This window comes from Musa acuminata, chromosome BXJ3-4 (genome assembly GCF_036884655.1).
Source record: "Musa acuminata AAA Group cultivar baxijiao chromosome BXJ3-4, Cavendish_Baxijiao_AAA, whole genome shotgun sequence".
In the NCBI taxonomy this organism is placed as follows: domain Eukaryota; kingdom Viridiplantae; phylum Streptophyta; class Magnoliopsida; order Zingiberales; family Musaceae; genus Musa; species Musa acuminata.
The window spans coordinates 26,650,707-26,671,057 of NC_088352.1; the positions used below are offsets into that span (position 1 = coordinate 26,650,707).

A 20,351-nucleotide genomic window follows, 5' to 3' on the forward strand; every position below is an offset into this window, starting at 1 on the left:
GGAATTACAACGGTTCGTTTATCTTATAAAGTTACTGTTTTAGATGAGCAATCCTTCATCTCTTTTCTCTCTTATGCACCAAATGCCTTAATTGCTTGTAAAACTATCCTCTTTGCGAGACACTACCCTCTTTGCGAGACATTGAGACTTATCCATCATTCATTTTTAAACAAATCAATTTACTCTTATAAATCTTTTGAGACCTTACTCAAGACCTAAGCAAGGTAACAACTATACTAACCCTTTACGAATGGATAATACAATAGTGCCTCATGACGTAAGCACTACCAAATAATCTATGACATTTTAGTTGAAATATCATAGATATAAGGGGTGTGCTATCTCCTCTCAAGATTAGATCTAAGGGTGTGCTATCTCCTCTCAAGATTAAAACACTATCCTGCTCAAAGTGGGATGTATAGTGATCGAGGTATCACCATCTAACTCCTCGGTGTCATACCGACAGTATTTTATTTTCTATCTCCTTATGAGCAAAGACCATTGGATGACAAGTGTTCAGGATGTGAATTCTCTTTTGGCCCTCACACGATCCCCACGTGAAGGTCTTTCACCTTGAGATCAATCATTTGGGAATGGACGGAAGGAGCATTCGTTTCTTCCCTTCCAACTTTTTCCCAATCTCAGGATGTATTAATTATCTTTTAGCAAAAGCTTCAAGTATATGATTTGTGATTTTTTTTTGGCAACCGCTCAAAAAAAAGAGATAGAGAGAGATAAATATTGCCGATGACTGCATTAATGAGAATGGATGTAGATTTTGACACCATCCTAACCTCTTCTATGAACCTCCTAAGTGTAATTTAATAAGGGACTCATTTTTTTCTTCCTACCGAATTGCTAGAAACAATGTTGTAAACTTCATTAATAATTTGTAATTGATAAAACTAAGATCAAACTCCTTGACTAATTGACTAAAAGAGCTAACGGAATCCAAAGATAGGCAGGTGTATTACCCCTAAGACACGCCGCATGGGGTAGCTGACAAACACCAACACATAATAAGCATATCAGTAATCACATACAATGTCATTTAAACTACAAAGGTCGAAACATACTCAGACGAATCCGAATACTCATCAAAAGTCTCCAGGGCTCGGAGATAGAACCTTTGGGTTATTGACTCCGCCCTAATGCCTTGGGTGAAACGGAGATTGCATGTAGGATTCAAATGAATCACTCATTTCCTGGTTTGATTTCTCGTGTCTCATGTCCTTAACACATTGATCCATCTAAAAAGGTTATTCTTATATCATCACCAATTTATTTTACATCTGGTCAACATATTCTAAACAAAATAAAATAAGATTGTAAAAAAGGTAATGCTCAAACAGGAAAAATACAAACACATACTACTTCGATCTAAACCAATAGCAAGTTTTGTAAGTTCAAATCTATCAGCACCCATAAGTCATACCATAGATTATGCGCATGAGATATCAAATATTGAAGGATTTCATGTTTCTTACCATGGTTACCTCATCTGATAGCGTGCTTCCAAGGGGAGAAAGGCAACCTCTAGTGTCAACTAAGAACAACTTCTGTAAACTCAGATGGTACACCACCCTGTGAAGTTGAACATGATATATAAAATAAATTGATATAAACTAGTGATAAACACTCAATCATGCTACGGTGCCATGTTACATTTTGTTCTGGACAGAGAAATTGAATTCTGCAAAGTAACAACAAGTAGGAAAAGCTCGAAGCATGCAAATAAAATTGCTCCCAGAGTACACCCCTGTAGTGATCACTTGCAATGAGAAGTATTACCAATACCTGCATAAGATGCCAAGCACATCATTATTTATAAGAAAAACATCATTAAATTTTGAAGCCACATTTCATAATGCAAACTAACCAAGAGCCTTGACTTTAAACAGCAGCTGTTTTTGTGAAAACTGTAACTTGTTTCTACTTTCTGGGTTAAGGAATTTAAAGAAAGTCATTACTATTGACTAATAGTTATTTATATGTTTGGTAAGCTACTTTAATGCATCATCTTCCTGTATTGCAACACAACACGAGATAATCCTATTGGAAACCCGACAGCCATGATAAATTCAACTTTGGAGCTGAATAAGCTGAAATTACTGGTAAATGTGCCATTTGAGAGTAATCTGAATTAAATATTTACAATCAATTTTCACATCAGCCAACTAAGATTTATCAAGAACCTTGTCTCAATCTCCATCCAGGGTTATTTTGGACATCACATATTCGAGGTGAAAAAACATGCATTGCTCAAGATGGATGTGACGAACTTAGAATTGTTAGCTATGGTTTTTCAGGCCAAAGGAGACTGAAATTTCATACTTATAATGCATAAGGATAGAGTTTATGATATTTAATGCAGCTTGTACGTAATTATGTCTTCATAGAAGAAAGAACTTACTAAGTTCATCATGAACCATTTCTTGACTTTCGTTAACAAGATTGCCTCCTAATCATCATCTGTCCCAAAATACCTATCTCCAAACTCTCCCATTCCAGGAACAACACGGAAGTCTTCGTTTAAACCGAATTCTATCTCAGATGTTACAATCTTGATTCTTGGGAATCTTTTGCAAACAACATGCACTCCTTGAGGAGCCTATGACATCAGGGAAATCAAATAAGCATGTTGTAATCGTGTAACTAATAGTTAGAAGAATCTGAGAAAGGAAAAGATCTTTTGGTTAGTGTCAAAGCTTCAGTCTTAGAGAAGACACTTTGACAGTCTTAGAGAAGACAAGGAAACAAATTCTGCATCCGCACATGAAATCAGCAATAAACAGAAATTACACAAGTGATTCATGCATGGAATTAACTGGACTTACAGAAATGAGATTGAGAAATATTATATTGCTTTCTTGAACTCCATTTTGTAAGAGCAAAGAGATAGCTTGAACAGCTGAGTTCCCTGGAATAGCATAGAAGTGTCAGCATAAAATATGCAGAAGCAATATAGTCAAACAACTTGATTGCCTTATATCACTGCATATGTAAGTCAATAAACAAAAAAAGACTTTTCAAGGAAGTTACAGAGAAACTTTGAGCAAAGAGTATGATTTTGTGGCATGGGAACATTTGCCGATACCTTTCTTGCAAGATATGATTCTATTCCATGCCAGCCAGAGTGCCTCTATACCAGTTAGCACAGGGGAAATTTTGAACTAGCCATATGCTGGCATCTTCACTACAGATTGGTATTGCGTGTGCCAATGCTTTCTGGCATGATACATTTAGATCTATGCTGGTCTATGCTAATCAGTATGACAATTTATTGATTTTGAGCTGTCAACAACAAGGTTTTCAATTTAACCCAATCTGGTACTGTTCGGTCAGTCTTTACTGGTCCGACTGCTGACCAAAATGCAGATTGCTTAAAAGTTAAAACCAAGTGCTCCGATGCAATTTGTTATTCAGCTCTTTTGTTTTCTTTTAGATGTCACATTGCCTTAACTATGTCACAGGGGTTGTGACTCCTCGTTCCCTCTTAGCCCTGCATGTGCCTGTACACATCGCCTTGTTGAAAGATAATGATGGTTCTAATGATGACATTATTTTTATCATAATCCCAAACTAATAATTTTGAATACTGCAGATTTCTTAGAATTATGCAGAGCATAAGAAAGAAGACTCATGCAAACCAGTTCACCTTTTGGGAGGAAATTATTTTATCACATTTCCAAATGAATAATTTTGTCTTGTTGAAAAAGGAAACAGTAGAAGAAAGTCTTTTACGTGCAACTCCAATGGTGTGTACTACAGATTTCTTAGGATTTTGAACAGTATAACTGGAGAGGCACATGCAAGCTATTGACCTTTCGGGAGAATTAAATGGAGCTTGTCTGCAAGCTGTTGTGGTGGTAAATGCTATTTCTAAAAGGGCACTTGCAAACACAATGAGATCCAAAAGCTCAAAAATGTCTACAATTCTAGGAATAAAGAATCACTTTGGAGAGTCCAAGGAATCAACAGCAAGAGAATCCATTGATCCAACCTGGTATATATTGGTGACATCTGCAGGGATGTTTTGACAACAATCAAGATATTTCATCCATATCAAAAGAACCATCCAACTCAGGTTCAGAAAATCATTTGTAAATAACCACGAGAAAGAGGGAAGTAACATGTCAATTATTATAGGTGTATCTTATCTCAGTATGAATAGTTTTCTACTGCAACCTAGACATCATGGATTAAACTATTAAAATAGCTGTTGTTTCTTCCTTATAATATTAACATCAGTCATCTACTTTATGCTAATGATGCCATTCTTCCTGCAAAAGAATGTCTGGTGTTTGGAAAAAAGACATTAACTTCTCCAAGTCTGTCCTATTTCTACCTCACTCTGATCCTAGAAAAAGGCAAAAGAGAAGAAGATTTTAAAGGGGGACTGGATGAGAAAGAAAAGGTTTCTAGAAGCAACATTTTGGTACCAAACCCAGGAGTTCATTTTCCCATCTGGGATATCATCATATTTAGTCAGGGATAGGGTGAATGACTGCCCAACTGGTTGGAAAAAGTGACTTCTTGAACCAAGCTAAGCATACCATTTCATTTAATTCAGTGAAGCAAGCTACTCCAATATTTCATCTTATTTAATGCCAAACTCAAATTCTTGTGATTGATCATGTAATTTAGCTATCCCATAGCTTCTGGGAGAAGGCTATCAAATGAGACTTACACTCAGTCAGTTGTTGATACTATACTAGGCCTTTAGAGAACAGTGATCAGAATGTGTGCAACCTCATGATTGCAAAGACTAGTCTAACAGCTAAGTTACACAGGACAACCTAAAGAATGATATGGTTTTAAGGATTGTGCATAAAATTAGTGAAAAGAGAAAAAAGATTCTCAACCAGGAAATTGAGGCTTTTTTGGATAAAAATTGGATTCCAAACTTCTGTTTCTCAATTGAAGAACAAAAGCCGAACTACCATGAACATCACGGTACCATTGATTGCAATTATTGTATTAGGCAATTTGTACATTTTCAAATGAGACATATTCCATAAAGCCAATAAAGCTACAGACTGGATTACCAAGTTCCAAAAACTTTTGCTATACATGTTACGAGGGAACATTTTGTTCTACAAAACCCATGGGATAGTCTTACTACAACATCTATGGAGTTTATTGTGACTGGTCAATGATATTAATTCTTTTATCTAAAAAGAAAATACTTACCAATATGGTCATAATTCCAAATAGACTATCTTTTAAATTTCTGACAAGAAATTGTTACAACCATGGGTCAACTGGTAGTGAAAGATGAAAGGACCAAGAAGCAAAAAGTGACAACAAGATGGAGTGAACATAAAATGAGTCTGAGAGAAATTCTTCATTCATAGCTATTGTGGAAAAAGATATCTATATATCAAATGTGCATTCCAACCATGAAAAAAATTCACAAAAATCAAGACATCTTTTAGAAATTCTCACAACCAAACAAACCATGATAAATTAAAAAACCCCAGTTAAACCCATTTAAGTAAATCGAGCTAAGAGGAATTTGACAATCAATGCATTAGGCACTGCATGAAGTTTGTTCCATTTTTATATGGAACAAATTAACATTTTTATATTAGATGAACCAACCTGTGCCTAGTATGGGATCCAAAAGCAGCACATTTCTATCTGCAATGTCCTTTGGAAGATTGTGATAAATTAACTGAAAAATAGACAAACTGTTAAAATATTAATCAGAGCATACTTAGTAGAAAATTGAGAAGTTCTGTGCAAACCTGCTGACCATTATCACCTTCCCTATGAATAAGGATCTTCCCGATCTTGATGCCTTTACAACATGCCCGCAGAGCATTTTCCATACTTTCACCGCTGGTGTACATTACCAGTCAATATTCACATTTCAGTTCCAACAAGTAGATGATGAGTACTTTAAAATGCTATTGAAAGATAAAGATAGGCACCAAACCAAAGGGAAATTAGTTGGGGAAACAAATCAATAGCCAAAAGATAAGTTTCTAGAAAAGAAGTGCTAATATGCGTTTCCATTCATAAATAGTAAGATGATGCTTGCCAAAATAAGTGAAGAGTGGTGTAAGAACCATCAACAGCAGTCTCCCTCGTGATCACAGGAACAAGCAAAATGAATCAGGATGAGAGATATAAAGCTACGATCTTACATATAAGAAAGAGTATTGATGATTTTTTTTCCTTTCAAGCCAAATAGAAATTCAATAGCTTTGTAAGTTTGAACATCTTTGCCATTCTATGTATTGACTAATCAGAAAGTTCATTTGTTAAGTGACTGGAAATAATCATATCTACAGTGATCCATTGATTCAATTAAAGAAGTGAGAAGTTATGAAGAACGTCTTTAAAACCAACATTGTTAATAGCGCAAGCGAAGCAATACCTTAATGTTACTAATAAAATAAAGAAGCAATACCTTCTGATAATGGAAATGCCACATAACCTTTTACAAAATTCTACTCCAGTATAAACAGATCCTGAGAAAAGTAAAGCATCACCAAGTTCATTACTCACCTTATAACATGAGATGTTATGAAGAAATTACCCATCCGTATGGTATAAAAATACAAGTCACATCTATTCAAAGGAAAACTCTCTTAGGCATCAGTTCCCCATCAGCATTTTCATGAAAAGCAAATAACTAAAACTGCAAGAGGTAATTTACTTAGTTCAGAATTGTCCCAAGAAAGAAATTGAAACAAAAAACATCCAGAAAAGCACGGAGATATTATAATATTATTATATTATTATATTATTATATTATTTATTTCTGCCTAGAAAATAAAAGAGATTTATCAACAAGCCATAAAAGTCAAATGTTATAAATGATACATTCAGAAGATACCATAGTGATGGTAAACCCAAACAGTACATGGAAGCTTGAAGTGGGGATAGCTGAAGATCAGTACAACCAACATATGTAGTGCATCAAACTTGATCAGAAATGTACCAAATAAAAAGTCAAAAACATGCAAAGATAATCATTATGAAAAACTTCAAGAGAGTCAGAACTATCAGAATAAATGCACACAAAAAAAAAAAGAATCTAGATTTCATCTGGGATAAGTAGATTTGTAGGAACCAAGATCAACACATGGTCAGATTCACAGTACACATTCAATAATTTCAGGTGTTCTGTCAGCCTATTGTCACAAGTTTCTCAATTTCTTACATATCTAAAGAAAAACAGATAAACCTTGAAAAAAAAAAACTCACTTGCACATATTTCAATTGAACTTTCAAACAATGAACTGAGGGAATGGAAACTAGTACAAAATTCTAGACAAGATTTATTTTATAAACATGAAGTGGACATTGCTGAAGATATCTTTTATGGAAAGCTAGATATTTGTGATGGAAAAGGGGCATTAGGAGTACTGTGTGATTGCTATGTGTCCCTTGAATTAAAATGCAAATATTATATTGACAAGGGCATTAGGTGTATTGTGTCACTCACAGATTAGACTACTGGATGTGAAAATATATACAGAAAACTTAATACCTCTGAGATAAAGGTGATGACATGGATGAAGTTACTATCAAGTTGCATTAAGAAGTATTTAAAATGATAAACAATTACAGATAGTTCTCATCAAGGATGAAATAAGGAAAAACCAGTTGAGGAGATATGGACATGTTGAAAAATAAACTATGCACCAGCTTAATGAATAAATCAGGATTATTGCATGAGGAGAGATATCGGATGACCTAATAAAACTCTATCTGAAATAATGAGAAGAAACTGAGGGCTATTAATTTGAATGGTTACATTGCCCTTAATGGTGTGAAACAATCCATGTAACTGGCCCTGAATAGTTGGGACTTCATGGCTTGTAGTTATATTTTTATAGTCTGCCCAACCATATATTACCTAGAAATATAATACTAGACAACACAACCTTTGTGCAAAACTAAGTCTATACAAAATATTTTGTTCAATGAGAAGTTGAAGTTTGAAGTGAACAGTTCAGAGTCTTCAGACAAATCTAAACTATGGTATTATGACAGAATTTGGTAAAAACTAGGTGCAAGATTGAAGAACGTGTTTTAGCCACATATTATCTATTTTTTTATGAAAATTTGGGTAGTTTCAGGTGAAACAGCCTCACACCTTGTATTGCATGAAAGATTCTGGGGCTTAGTTACCCAATTGGAACTTTTCTTAGCCAATCACATGCATGAGTCCAGTGCAAGGCTCATGCATGTGAGGTATAGTATCATGCCTCTTGATATTTATAGAGTTAAAAATATTCCTGATAAGAATGCTATTTTTTATTTGTCTACTTTTTGTTTGTTCTAAAAAAATAAAACATATAAGTACATAGATATATTTTGTTAACTATTCAATCAAACTATGTTATCCGAGTTGTTCTAATTTAAGTTGGATAAACAGTTACATAGTTTAGTTGCTTGAATTTGTACCAACCCCAGATTGAACTTTTGTCATCAAATTCATTGTGTAAGAAATACTTTTCTAGATAGTATAATTAATCTTAATTGTAAGTGATTGGTCCATTAAGACTCTAATCTTAATAAAGTTGGCTTTTAAGAAAAAGGATCCTTGTACTGAGATTTTACATACCAGTCAAACCAATATATACAACCATCAGTCCGACTAAGTACCAATATTGCAACATATAACTCAATCAGTGATTTAAAAAGGCGCTCGGGCGAGGCGAGGCAAGGCCCAAGTGCCTCGCTTCATTTCCAAGCGGCACGCTTCAAAGAAGCGCCGCCTGGGCGCTCGCGCTCGCCCGAGCCCAGGCGCCGGGCACTTCGGGCGAGCACCTGGGTTAAACCAGACGACCGAACCAGCGTTTGAGATCTGGTTCGGTCTCCGGTGCTTTAGTTGGTTCAATCGAACCAACTAAAGCACCGATATCAGCGTGACTTCCCCAACCCTATCCCTGCTCGACGTTCACGCTACTGTCGCTGTTGCTGCTGTCGCCGCTCTGTCACGACCTTAGCTGGTTTTGCCTAAGGCGTGCGGCACCCTCGCGCGTCCGTCCGCAAAGGTCAGCCTCCCCGAAGCCTCCCATTGTCCCTTAGGACCAACAAAAGAGAGAACGGGTTAAAAGAACGCCTCAATCGGGATCCACAAGCAAACATGTCCGAAAAACACTTCATAGACAATGCAAATTACAAACAGACTTTACAAGCTCTGAATAGTTGCACAACAAAGGGTAAAATGGTCCATTACAGACCGAGAAGCTCTCGAACGTGTCCACATGACACAACCTTTATTTACAAGCCTAAAGAGGCCACCAACCCAACTAAAATGAGACTTATAAGCCTTCGGCCGCCCCTCTACCTGCTATACAAGGCATGAACATACCAAAAGACAACGGACAGACATAAGCATTACATCCAACATCTTGTTTAGAAGTTTATCCGTTACATTCTCCCCCACTTATCCCTTCGACGTCCTCGTCGAAGCCTTTGTGAACACTGCAACTCTTCGCCTTTGCTGAGTCTTCAATCTTCCGCTCCAGCTGCAATGCGCCTCCTGGCTCCCAGCTACTCTACGCTGCTGTTTTTGAGTAGTCGACCCTTTAATCCGCCATGCTGCTACAACTCACCAATGACTCTGACTCTGTTGGGGGGGTTGGCTGAGTTGTGTTGATCCTTGTCGATTCTTGCGGATCCACCAAATGAAGGAAAAGACCATCTTTTCTGCGCCAGTCTCTCAAAATTTCCACATGCTGCTTGAACTGGGTGGATGCTTGTTGGAGCTTTAACGAGCATCGCCTCGCAAACTTCTGAAGTTTTGGGTCCTTCCTCCACAAAATTTGCTCATTGACTCTTCTTTCAGTTAGTTGTCACATCCAAGTAGGTTCGCATCACTTCCGCTTTCGATTGGCATTTCGTTGGGAAATGAAGCGGACGATCTACTCTCAGTAGCACTGATCACCGTTGGTGAGGATTTGACAACTATTGTCTTCCATTATCTTCGAAGGGTCTTTGAACTTGTGCAGAGCTCCTCTGCTGGATAGATAAGAGAACTGGGGTACTCGGTTTCGCCCATTCTCTTAAGAGTTGAGAAGGCAAAGGTTACTTTGACTTCGCCCGCCTCCTCGAGGTTGTACTTCATGCATCGAGCTGGTTACTAGTCTTCGCCTGCTCTTTGCTCACACTTCTGAAGCACTTGAAGTGTTTGCACTCCTTGCGTTGAGTTGGCTACTGTGATTCACCTTCTCAATGCCATCGAACTTCTGGAATGCGGGAAGTTTTCACCCCAACGTGGAGTAATTCTCTGATAGATGAGGTCGCCTTTGGGATTGTACCGTCTTCTCCATCAACCCTGCCGCCTACTCCACTGAGTAGCAAAGGTACAGCACCGCGTACTGCCTGCTTCGTTCCTTGGTCGTGCACTCTTGCATGACCCGAAGTCCTTCACTTATGGCTATCTTGATGAGAAACTTGTTGACACCGGTCTTACGAAGTTTCTTGGCCTCTGCCCTTCAGCCTTGTCTCGGTACTTGGAGATTGCCTCTGCATGCTCCACCTCCTCGGCCCCTTTCACGACCAAGCGCTCTCCCTCCATGAGAGCAAGGGATCAATAACTTGCACGGAAGTCCCGCCTATGCGGTACCATGGCGCTGCCATGCCCATGGCCCTACTATCCGTCGCCTCGCCTCTGTATCCCTTTTCTGCATGATCAGTAGAAATGTCTCTGTGGCACTCCTCTGAGTCCACCTCCATTCTGACTGATGCTTGATTTTGGGTAGCTAAGTCCCTTTGGACTCGTCGTCGCTTCCTCGCCCCTTTCGACCCCCTGCTTCAACACTTCTGTGTTCTCCAAGCAGTCTGTTTGGTCGATGGAAAGACAGACTGCAACTCCCAAGCATGGCCTCTGCCATCACGTTGTAGAGTTTGCACCGATTTTGTTCTCCTTAGCTTCCTTGGTAGCAACGTTCGCTTACTCGACCTTGTCCTCTGACTTGTCGGGCTCCCTTAAGCGAATATGAGCTCTGGAGCAGTCCAACTCTCCAGCTGCTTCGATCATACCTCTGTATGATCAAGTCCCTCCCATGGAACTCACTGGTACTTGCATTCGAACTTTTCCCTTGGTGGAACACAGCCCCCATATGCTGATGACCAAGGCTTTCATCCGATGCAAAATTCGATGCACGCCCGGAAGACCCGCCTCTGCGGTACCATGGCCTTCACTCCTTGAATCCATAGCCCTTCTTGCCGTCGTGTTGTTCACCGAAGTGGAGCTTCCAGTAGCTCCCGATCATACCTCCATATGATCTCATCCCTCACGGGACCGATTGTGTGTATCGCATTGCCATGAACTGTTCCACCACGATCCGCTGCACCATGTCGCCTCCTGGTGACATCTCCATTACATTCTGATCCTTGTGGAATAAACTCGAATTGTGAACCCTTCATGTGTGGCCTCTGCCAATACATCGCAGGGTCCCTTCCACCTTCGATTTTGTTCGCTCCTCTGGCAATCGACCTTCATCCACCCACTCCTGAGTCACACCTAGATGAAGCACCGCTCTAGGACAGTCCGTCGCCTAATAGCTCTCGAAGTCCACCGACTTCACTGTAATCTGTGCACCATTGTCTGGATCCTGGGCCTCTGCCCCTACCAGCACAATCTCCGCTGCGCACTGCTTCCTTCATAGCAACTCAAATGGCAACACTGTGGCATATTCTTCAAGAGTACCCGCCTTTGCGTCCTCTTGCCCTGTGCCAAGGCCCTTCTGAACCCAACTTCGCCTCCGCAAGTTGAGTCGCCTTAGTTCCTCCATCAAATGCTTCTCCGAGTTAAGGTGCATGTGCCCAGAAGCTCCCTTCGTCTTTGGCACCATGCAAGATGAGTCCGCTCCGTCAGAATGAAGGACCCATGGAACAACATGATCCTACCCTTGCCTCTGCAAGAGTTCATGTCTTTGACCTCCGTCTAAGGAAAGTACTGTGCTTCTGCTCCATGTTCCAACTTCTCAGCTGGCTCCCTTCATGCGGCTTGGGTACTTCGCTAAGTTACACCCAAGTTGCTCCGCTCCTCGTTTTTGCATTGAGTCGATGGTGGCCCTCGCGCCCTCCATTCCACGGGTCAGCCCTCCCTTGAGTCCGATCTCCACATCGACTCCAAGTGTACCTTCATAAGTTGCTTTAGGTCGCTCCCCCACTTGATCTCGCAATGCATCCACCAATGCATTCTCTCGAGCGAGATCATGCGACAACTCCTCGCCGCTTGCTCAGTCCATCGAGCTTCGTGAAGTTGTTGTTTGTGAGGTACTCCTCCTCAACATGTGAAGTCCGTCTCACATGATTCTCCCTCTGGAGTGCCGAGACTTATCCCTCCTAGATAACTGTCCCGTTGGAGCAACATCTCTCTTCGTTTCGGAGACCACCATCCCCTTGGACTACTCCGATCTGCTGAACAAACTGTGCATTGTTCTGCCTCTTGCAAACGCACTTGCTAGATTGCGCCTCCACGTCAATACAGCCACCAGTGCACCCCTCAAGGCCTAGCAACATGCTGAACTCGTTCCACACTTCAGCCTTCTACGGATGTATCCTTTGCATGCCGAAGAGAAAGTTTTAATGCTCCATTGGCGCCGAGTCTCGGCCGCCTTGGGATGGCCACGAACATTCCATCGTCCGCATACAAGCCCATGCATGAGTACCAAATTCTTCGAGTTAGCAATTCCCCTCACCTCTGTGAGCTTTGCATAACTCTTTTGGTCGTTGAGCAACTCATTCCACCTTGGATGGTCTCATTCTTGCCAAGCGCCTCGCCTGCCTAGAGCACCATCAAGTATGGTTGTCAACGTTGAGCCGTAGCTCAAACTCAGCCATCCCAACCTTTGTGCGCTCCGCATTCTTCCAAGCTTGCCTGTTCTCGTGGTGCCTCTTGCGCGAAGGGTTGGCCATTCCTCTGAATGCCAATCTCAGATGCTCGCTCCTCTGAGCGACTATTTTCCCTACATCTCCATGCCCGTTTTCCCTCAAACGGTCGCGCGTTGCTGACTGTCCTCAATGCAGCCCCGCTAGGTCCCCCACATTTGCATGTCAAGTGTTTCTATGAGTGCTTGTCCCGCTCTGATACCATATTGTCACGACCTTAGCTGGTTTTGCCTAAGGCGTGCGGCACCCTCGCGCGTCCGTCCGCAAAGGTCAGCCTCCCCGAAGCCTCCCATTGTCCCTTAGGACCAACAAAAGAGAGAACGGGTTAAAAGAACGCCTCAATCGGGATCCACAAGCAAACATGTCCGAAAAACACTTCATAGACAATGCAAATTACAAACAGACTTTACAAGCTCTGAATAGTTGCACAACAAAGGGTAAAATGGTCCATTACAGACCGAGAAGCTCTCGAACGTGTCCACATGACACAACCTTTATTTACAAGCCTAAAGAGGCCACCAACCCAACTAAAATGGGACTTATAAGCCTTCGGCCGCCCCTCTACCTGCTATACAAGGCATGAACATACCAAAAGACAACGGACAGACATAAGCATTACATCCAACATCTTGTTTAGAAGTTTATCCGTTACAGCTCGCCGCTCTCGCTGCTGCTGTCGATGCTCGCTGCTACCGTTGCTGCTCACCGCTCCCGCTCCCGCTGCTATTATTGTCACTGTCTCCGCTCGCCGCTTTCGCTCCTGCTCGCTGCTACCATTGCCACTGTCTCCGCTCGCCGCTCCCGCTGCTCGCTGCTGCCGGTGCCACTGTTGCCGCTTGTCACTCCCGCTGTCGCTGCTGCTGCTCGCTGCTGTCACTGCCGCTGCCACTGTCGTTGCTCGCAGCTGTCGCTCCCGCTCTTCTTAGTCAACACCCTCGATCTTCCGACTCTTCCCTTACACTCTTCGATAGTATACTGTTAACAATATACAACATACAGTTAACAGTATACTGTTAACTGTATACTAGTAATAGTATTTGTATTTATTAGACTAATTTAATAGCATATTTTTATTTAAAATTTTAAATAATTATATTATATATTTTTATATTTTAGAATCTCACTTTGCTCGGGCGAGCTCCTAGCGCCTCGGGCGTTTTTGGACCTTGGCGCCTTTTGGCGCTTAGCGTTTTTTAAATCACTGAACTCAATAATGGTATGATGTCATTTCATTTAAATTTTATTATTTTATTGAATGGTACTGGATGGTATGTCTCAATATACTACTCTATGAACATGCATCATGCTGATTTGATAGATTATTGAAACCAGTATTAGCAGATATTAAATCTTTGGTTGTGTAACAAGCCTAATTGAATATGAGAGAACCCATGTGATGATGCACTGGGAGAATATATAAACAATTAGATAAATGAAGTGTTAAATTTTGAGCATTCATGTTCTGACACTTGAGTAAGATAAATATACATACATCAAATCTCCATGCCATAAAGTGAAATTATGCCTAAAATATAGATAACTTTAAATAAGTTTGTGATTTGGTTTAGGTCAACTAAATCACAAATATATGTATCTTTTATGGAGTGTAATGCCAAATGTTCATCAAAGAAACAAATACCAGTTGGACTAGTATGCAGCAACCGGTATTTAGTAGTCCATCGAGGACCAGCGCCAACCACATAGGTCAATACTGACCGAGATTTGTTTTCCAATGATACCGGATAGTATGGAGATGATATATACAAAATACCAGTACAATCAGTTACCAAAACTATTATTGCACCAAGATCTAAACCCTTGATGTCCAGCATTCCTTAATTTTGACCAAAAATTGCAAGTCAACTTTCTCAATCCTGTTAGTATAAGTAATTGAAGAAATCAATATTTTATTATTTTTTAAAATCAATATTTTACTTAACAGATTTGTTGTATAACTACATTTTGTATTCACATTCTACTTAGGTAAAACATCAATTGTGTATATAATTTTTGTTATGTTTTCATTCATTTCCTTTCTTTACTTTCTCTATTCCGGCATCACAACAACGGTGTCAACCAGTTCAATGTGATGGCAAATGAGGATTGGTAGTTCCACCAGAAGAAAGATTTCTTGGTTAAAAACATAATAATCTATATATTTTTAAAATTTTTAAATAGCACTGCTGACTCTTTGGAAGATCACATCCTGAGACTTATAAAGCTTCTTTGTGATAAACGGCATGAGACCTCAAACTTGTATTCCTAGAGAAAAATAAGAGATTATTCTGACCATTATTGTTCATTTCTTACTCTCTTTCTCTCTCCCCATATAAAATTCTTTATTCTTTTTTTGCAAAGGGTAAAGACTGAAGATGAGATTTGATCCAGTACCTTCCTATCAACAGTCAAGATCTTTAGCAGTTGAACTAGTTAATATTTTCAAAATTTGCCAGATAAGGTTACGGAATCCTATCCCTTGGTAAGTTGACATGTACACCACAATCATCAAACCAATATTTTAGATATCATAAATTCATAGTTACTAGGATGATAATTATGGTATAATATACTACATATTATGCTACATAAGATTTCACATTGACATTTTCATAGGTATCATAGAAGTAGTTTCTTGAAAACAACAACATCAAGGTATATTTTGTAAGCTCTATCAAATAATACTCATTTGATTATGTTCTAGTAGGCCTTGAATAAAATGGTCAAATGATCTAGTAAACAAGCCAACTATCAAAATGTCAGTAAATCTAGGATACAATAGATGACTGCAGAGAATAAGAGAACTCTCAATATGGCATGCTCAGTTAGACCAATTTTCCAGTAGTCTTATATTCTAAAATTGCAGAAAGATGATCCACATAGTTTGAATTGGATTCATGATTACATATGTACAAAATAGTATAGCACAATATTCCACATAGCATTTCAAGAAGATTAAGATTCTAAATTAGCACCAATCACAGGACAAGGGAAGAAAACTATTACCTGTTGGTGTGATCACCTGCTTTTCCTTAAATGGAAGATGACCTAGACCATGTTCAACAACCTATCACAAGAATATGTATTCAAAATAAGATATCATCAAAAAATAATCTCTACAACCAGACAAAAATCTTACTGACCAAACGAATCAACCGATCAGAATAAAATATGAAATCATGTGTAGTTGTTTTGGCATCACGTATGAGCGTATGCATGCCACGAATCTGCAAAAGATTTGCAGGATAGCTGTTCATAAGTAGCTATAAATATCTAAAACTGGAAAGTTAAAAGCTGACTAGTTCAGTTTCAACTTAATGACAAAATTCTCAAGAAAAATAATAATATTGTTGCAAACATATCTGATTACCTGGAATGTCGACTGGATAACAGAAAGGTTTGGATATATTTTACAGAGATTATGCTGACCAAGTTTTGTACGGATATGTTCCACAATTAAGTCAATTGCCACATGATTATCTCCACCACGGGGAATGATGATATCAGCATACTTCTTTGTTGGGAGTATGAAGTCATCAAAAGCAGGTTTTACAAATTTTGAGTACTGCATTGGTCAATTTATCAACAACAATTATTACATTACCAACAAAAGCAAGAAAAAAGTACTGATACCAAGTTTAATATGTGCAAGAACATGCGGCTCAAGAATTAATAGTTTAATCATAAATGACACTTTCTATCGAATTCAGTGGTAGGAAAAGTTACACATGACCCTTCTCTTGAAGAGGCAATCCTACATGGCTACACCAACAAGCTTTTCCTAAACCAATCACCATGATTACCATCCAGGCCATACCCAAACCTTTACCTTCTTACTTTATTAGCACACTAAACTGTAGGAAGCCATACAATAATTTGATGGTTGGGACATTACAGCTTGCATCATTGTTGTTGTTGTCATTGTTGTCATTGTTGTTGTGATTGCAATATAGTCCTTCACAATGATATTGTGTCATGTTAAGGATTTAAATCCTGGTATGAAACCAATTTTGATAATTTACCTGACTATTATGGTACCAGCATATACTGAGTGAGTGAGCAGTACATCAACTTAGACTGTGTGGTGTCATCCATTGAAATAATAAAAAAAGAACACGACTGGTATTGGACCACATCACTCCTTTCACAATACTTTTGTGTCATCAATCTTAAGAAATTAAATCTTGGTCTAATACTGATTTTGAAAATCTACTAGACGTCAGTACCACCGCTATCAATAGAAGAAAATACTGAAAAAAACATTGACCTATACTGGACCATATGATTTGACACCAGTCCTTGGTCAGATCGGTAAATATGGTATACATCATGCTGAACGGTATGCCTCATAGTACCATTAATATACTGTAGCCTTCTCATATATATTTGCATATCTGTTTCTACTTTGTCAATAGTATCTAAGAGGCTAATAGTGTATACACTAGGCTCTTATTAGCAATATGAGATCACAAGCTTTCGAGTGCTGCAGTCTTCAAAATCGACCAATCATGATTCATCAACAAATTTGAATCAGGATAAACTCCTCAACAACAATTCTGATTTCTCAGATGAAATCAAATCAGTTTGAAATCATCCAGAATCTACTGGAACTTATTGGGATAATTCCATTTTGGAAACACAATCTTAATTTCTGGTATGTCAGGATCATAGCCATTGTCAGATTTGGAATGGATCAGAAAAAAATGAAATAAGATAACAGTGGGAGGAAGAAAGGAGAAAAGAGAGAATATTGAAGAAGAGAGGCGGGGACAATAGAGGCGGAGTACCAAAAAAGAATGATGGGGAGGAATAAAGAAGGGATCAAGCCTGTTTGCCTCTTGTTCTACTGGTCCAAGGTTGTCCTTGGCAAGATTAACAATTTCGTACTATACCGGAGTATCGAGCTCAATTCAGTACGGTACGGTACAAGTATACCGAGTGGTACACTCTAGCATACCGCTCGGTGTATATAAATAAATATACATATAATATAAAGTTTAAAAAAAAAAAAAAAAGGGCAACGTCATCGAGGTGACGTCGCCTCGTTTCTTCTCCCCGCGTGAGGAGAAGAAACCTCGTTTTCTTCTCTTCGCAAAGCCTCGACAACGTCGCCTCGTTTCTTCTCCCTGCGCGGAGGAGAAGTCGCCAACAAGGTCGAGGCCTCGATGCCTCAGACGAGAAGGCAACATCTCATATGCGACTTCCGGCGAGGGAGGGCAACAATGGATCTGGATCGTCAAGGGAGAGCAACATCGCATGGAGATGTAGGGAAAATGAGTCGCTCGAAGGAGCAGGCATCTGAGATTGGCATTCAGAGGAATGGCCAACCCTTCGCGCAAGAGGCACCACGAGAACAATCAAGCTTGGAAGAATACGTAGCGCACAAAGGTTGGGATAGCTGAGTTCGAGCTACAGCTCGACGTGGACAACTATACTTGATGGTGCTCAAGGCAAGCAAGGCGTTTGGTAAAGGATGAGACCATGCAAGGTGGAATGGGTTGCTCAGCGACCAAAAGAGTTATGCAAAGCTCACGGAGACGAGGGGAATTGCTAACTCGAAGAATTCGATACTCATGCAAAGGCTTATATGCGGACGATGGAATGTTCGCGGCTATCCCAAGCCAACCGAAACTCGACGCCATGGAGCATTGAAACTTTCTCTTCGGCATGAGAAGGATACCTTCGTAGGAGGCTAAAGTATGCAGCGAGTTTAGCATGTTGCTAGACCTTCAGTGGTGCAGCGGGGGCTGTATTGACGTGGAGTCACAATCTAGCAAGTGCATTTCCAGGAGGCAGAACAATGCACAGTTTGTTCAGCAAGTCGGAGTAGTCCAAGGGGATGGTGGTCTCCGAAGTTTTCAGAGGGAAGGAAACGAAGAGAGATGCTGCTCCAACGGGATAGATACCCAGGAGGGATAAATCCCAACTCTCTAGAGGGAGAATCACGTGCAACGGACCGCACATATTGAGGAGTACCTCAAAAACAACAACTCCACGAAGCTCAATGGACCGAGTGAGCGGCGAGGAGTCGTCGCATGATCTCTCTTAAGAGAATGCATTGGTGGATGCATTACGAGATCAAGTGGGGGAGCGACCCAAAGCAACACAAATGAAAGCACACTTGGAGTCGATATGGAGATCAGACTCGAGGGAGAGCTGACCCGTGGAATGGTAGGCGCAAGGGCCACCATCAACTCAATGCAAAACGAGGAGCGGAGCAACTTGGGTGTAACCTGGCGAAGTACCCAAGCCGCATGAAGGGAGCCGACATAGAAGATGGAACATGGAGCGGAGGCACAGAGCTTCCCTTGGACAGAGATCAAGGACATGAACTCTTGCAGAGGTAAGAGCAGGATCATGTTGTTTCATGGGTCCCTCATTCTGATAGAGCGGGCTCATCCTGCATGGTGCCAAAGACGAAGGGAGCTTCGAGGCACATACACCTTACCTCAAAGAAGCATTTGATGGAGGAACTGAGGCGACTCAACTTACAGAGGCGTAGTTGGGTTCAGAAAGCCTTGGCATGGGGCAAGAGAACGCGGAGGCGAGTACTCTTGAAGAATATGTCACAGTATTGTCATTCAAGTTGCCATGAAGGAAGCGGTGCGCAGCGGAGATTGTGCTGGTAGGGGAGCAGAGGCCCAGGATCCAAACAATAGTGCACCATTTTCAACGAAGTCGGTGGACTTCGGGAGCTACTAAGCGACGGACTGTCCTAGAGCGGTGCTTCATTTAGGTATGACCCAAGAGCGGGTAGATGAAGGTCGATTGCCAAATGAGCGAACACAATCAAAGGTGGAAGCGGCCCTATGATATGTTGGCAGAGGCCACACATGGAGGGATCGCAATCCGAGTTCATCCCACAATGATCAGAATGGAATGGAGATGTCACCGAGAGGTGACATGATGCAGTGGATCGTGGTGGAATAGTTCGTGGTAATGCGATACACAGATTGTAGTCTTGTGAGGGACTGTCTCATACAAAGGTATGATCGGGAGCTATTGGTAGCTCCACTTCGATGAACAACACGACGACAAGAAGGGCTATGGATTCAAGGAGTGAAGGTCATGGTACCGCAAAGGTGGGTCTTCCGTGCGTACATCGAGTTTTGCATCGGATGAAAGCCTTGGTTATCAGCATATGGGGGCTGTGTTCCACCGAGGAAAAAGTTCGAATGCAAGTATCAATGAGTCCCATGGGAGGGACTTGATCATACAAAGGTATAATCGAAGCAGCTGGAGAGTTGGACTACTCCAGAGCCCATATTCGCTTAAGGGAGCCCGACAAGTCAGAGGACAATGTCGAGGAAGCGAATATTACTACCAAGGAAGCTAAGGAGAACAGAATCGATGTGAACCCTGCAACATGATGGTAAAGACCATGCATGGGAGTTGCAGTCTGTCTTTCCATCGACCAAGGGAAACTGCTTGGAGAACACAGAGGTGTTGAAGCAGGGGATCGAAAGGGACAAGGAAGCGATGACGAG

General features: G+C 40.6%; 1 protein-coding gene across 8 annotated transcripts in view; it reads right to left on the reverse strand.

Moving 5' to 3' along the window:
* Positions 1-1,441: 1,441 nt before the first annotated feature.
* Positions 1,442-20,351, reverse strand: part of LOC103981769 (uridine kinase-like protein 3) — a 38,150-nt gene continuing 19,240 nt past the window's right edge. For 4 of the 8 annotated variants that reach the window (XM_018825528.2, XM_018825531.2, XM_065148232.1 and 1 more), the window contains 8 exons: positions 16,235-16,429; positions 16,008-16,091; positions 15,871-15,931; positions 6,419-6,479; positions 5,751-5,844; positions 5,605-5,677; positions 2,838-2,920; positions 1,442-1,797 (listed from right to left, as the gene is read on the reverse strand). In XM_018825528.2, coding sequence (XP_018681073.2) covers positions 1,543-1,797; positions 2,838-2,920; positions 5,605-5,677; positions 5,751-5,844; positions 6,419-6,479; positions 15,871-15,931; positions 16,008-16,091; positions 16,235-16,429 — 906 coding nt within the window. In that variant the 3' untranslated portion in view covers positions 1,442-1,542. Of the gene's footprint in view, positions 1,798-2,413; positions 2,612-2,837; positions 2,921-5,604; positions 5,678-5,750; positions 5,845-6,418; positions 6,480-15,870; positions 15,932-16,007; positions 16,092-16,234; positions 16,430-20,351 lie in introns of those variants that run through there. The other 4 variants (XM_009398504.3, XR_010495911.1, XR_010495910.1 and 1 more) reach the window with 4 other exon arrangements.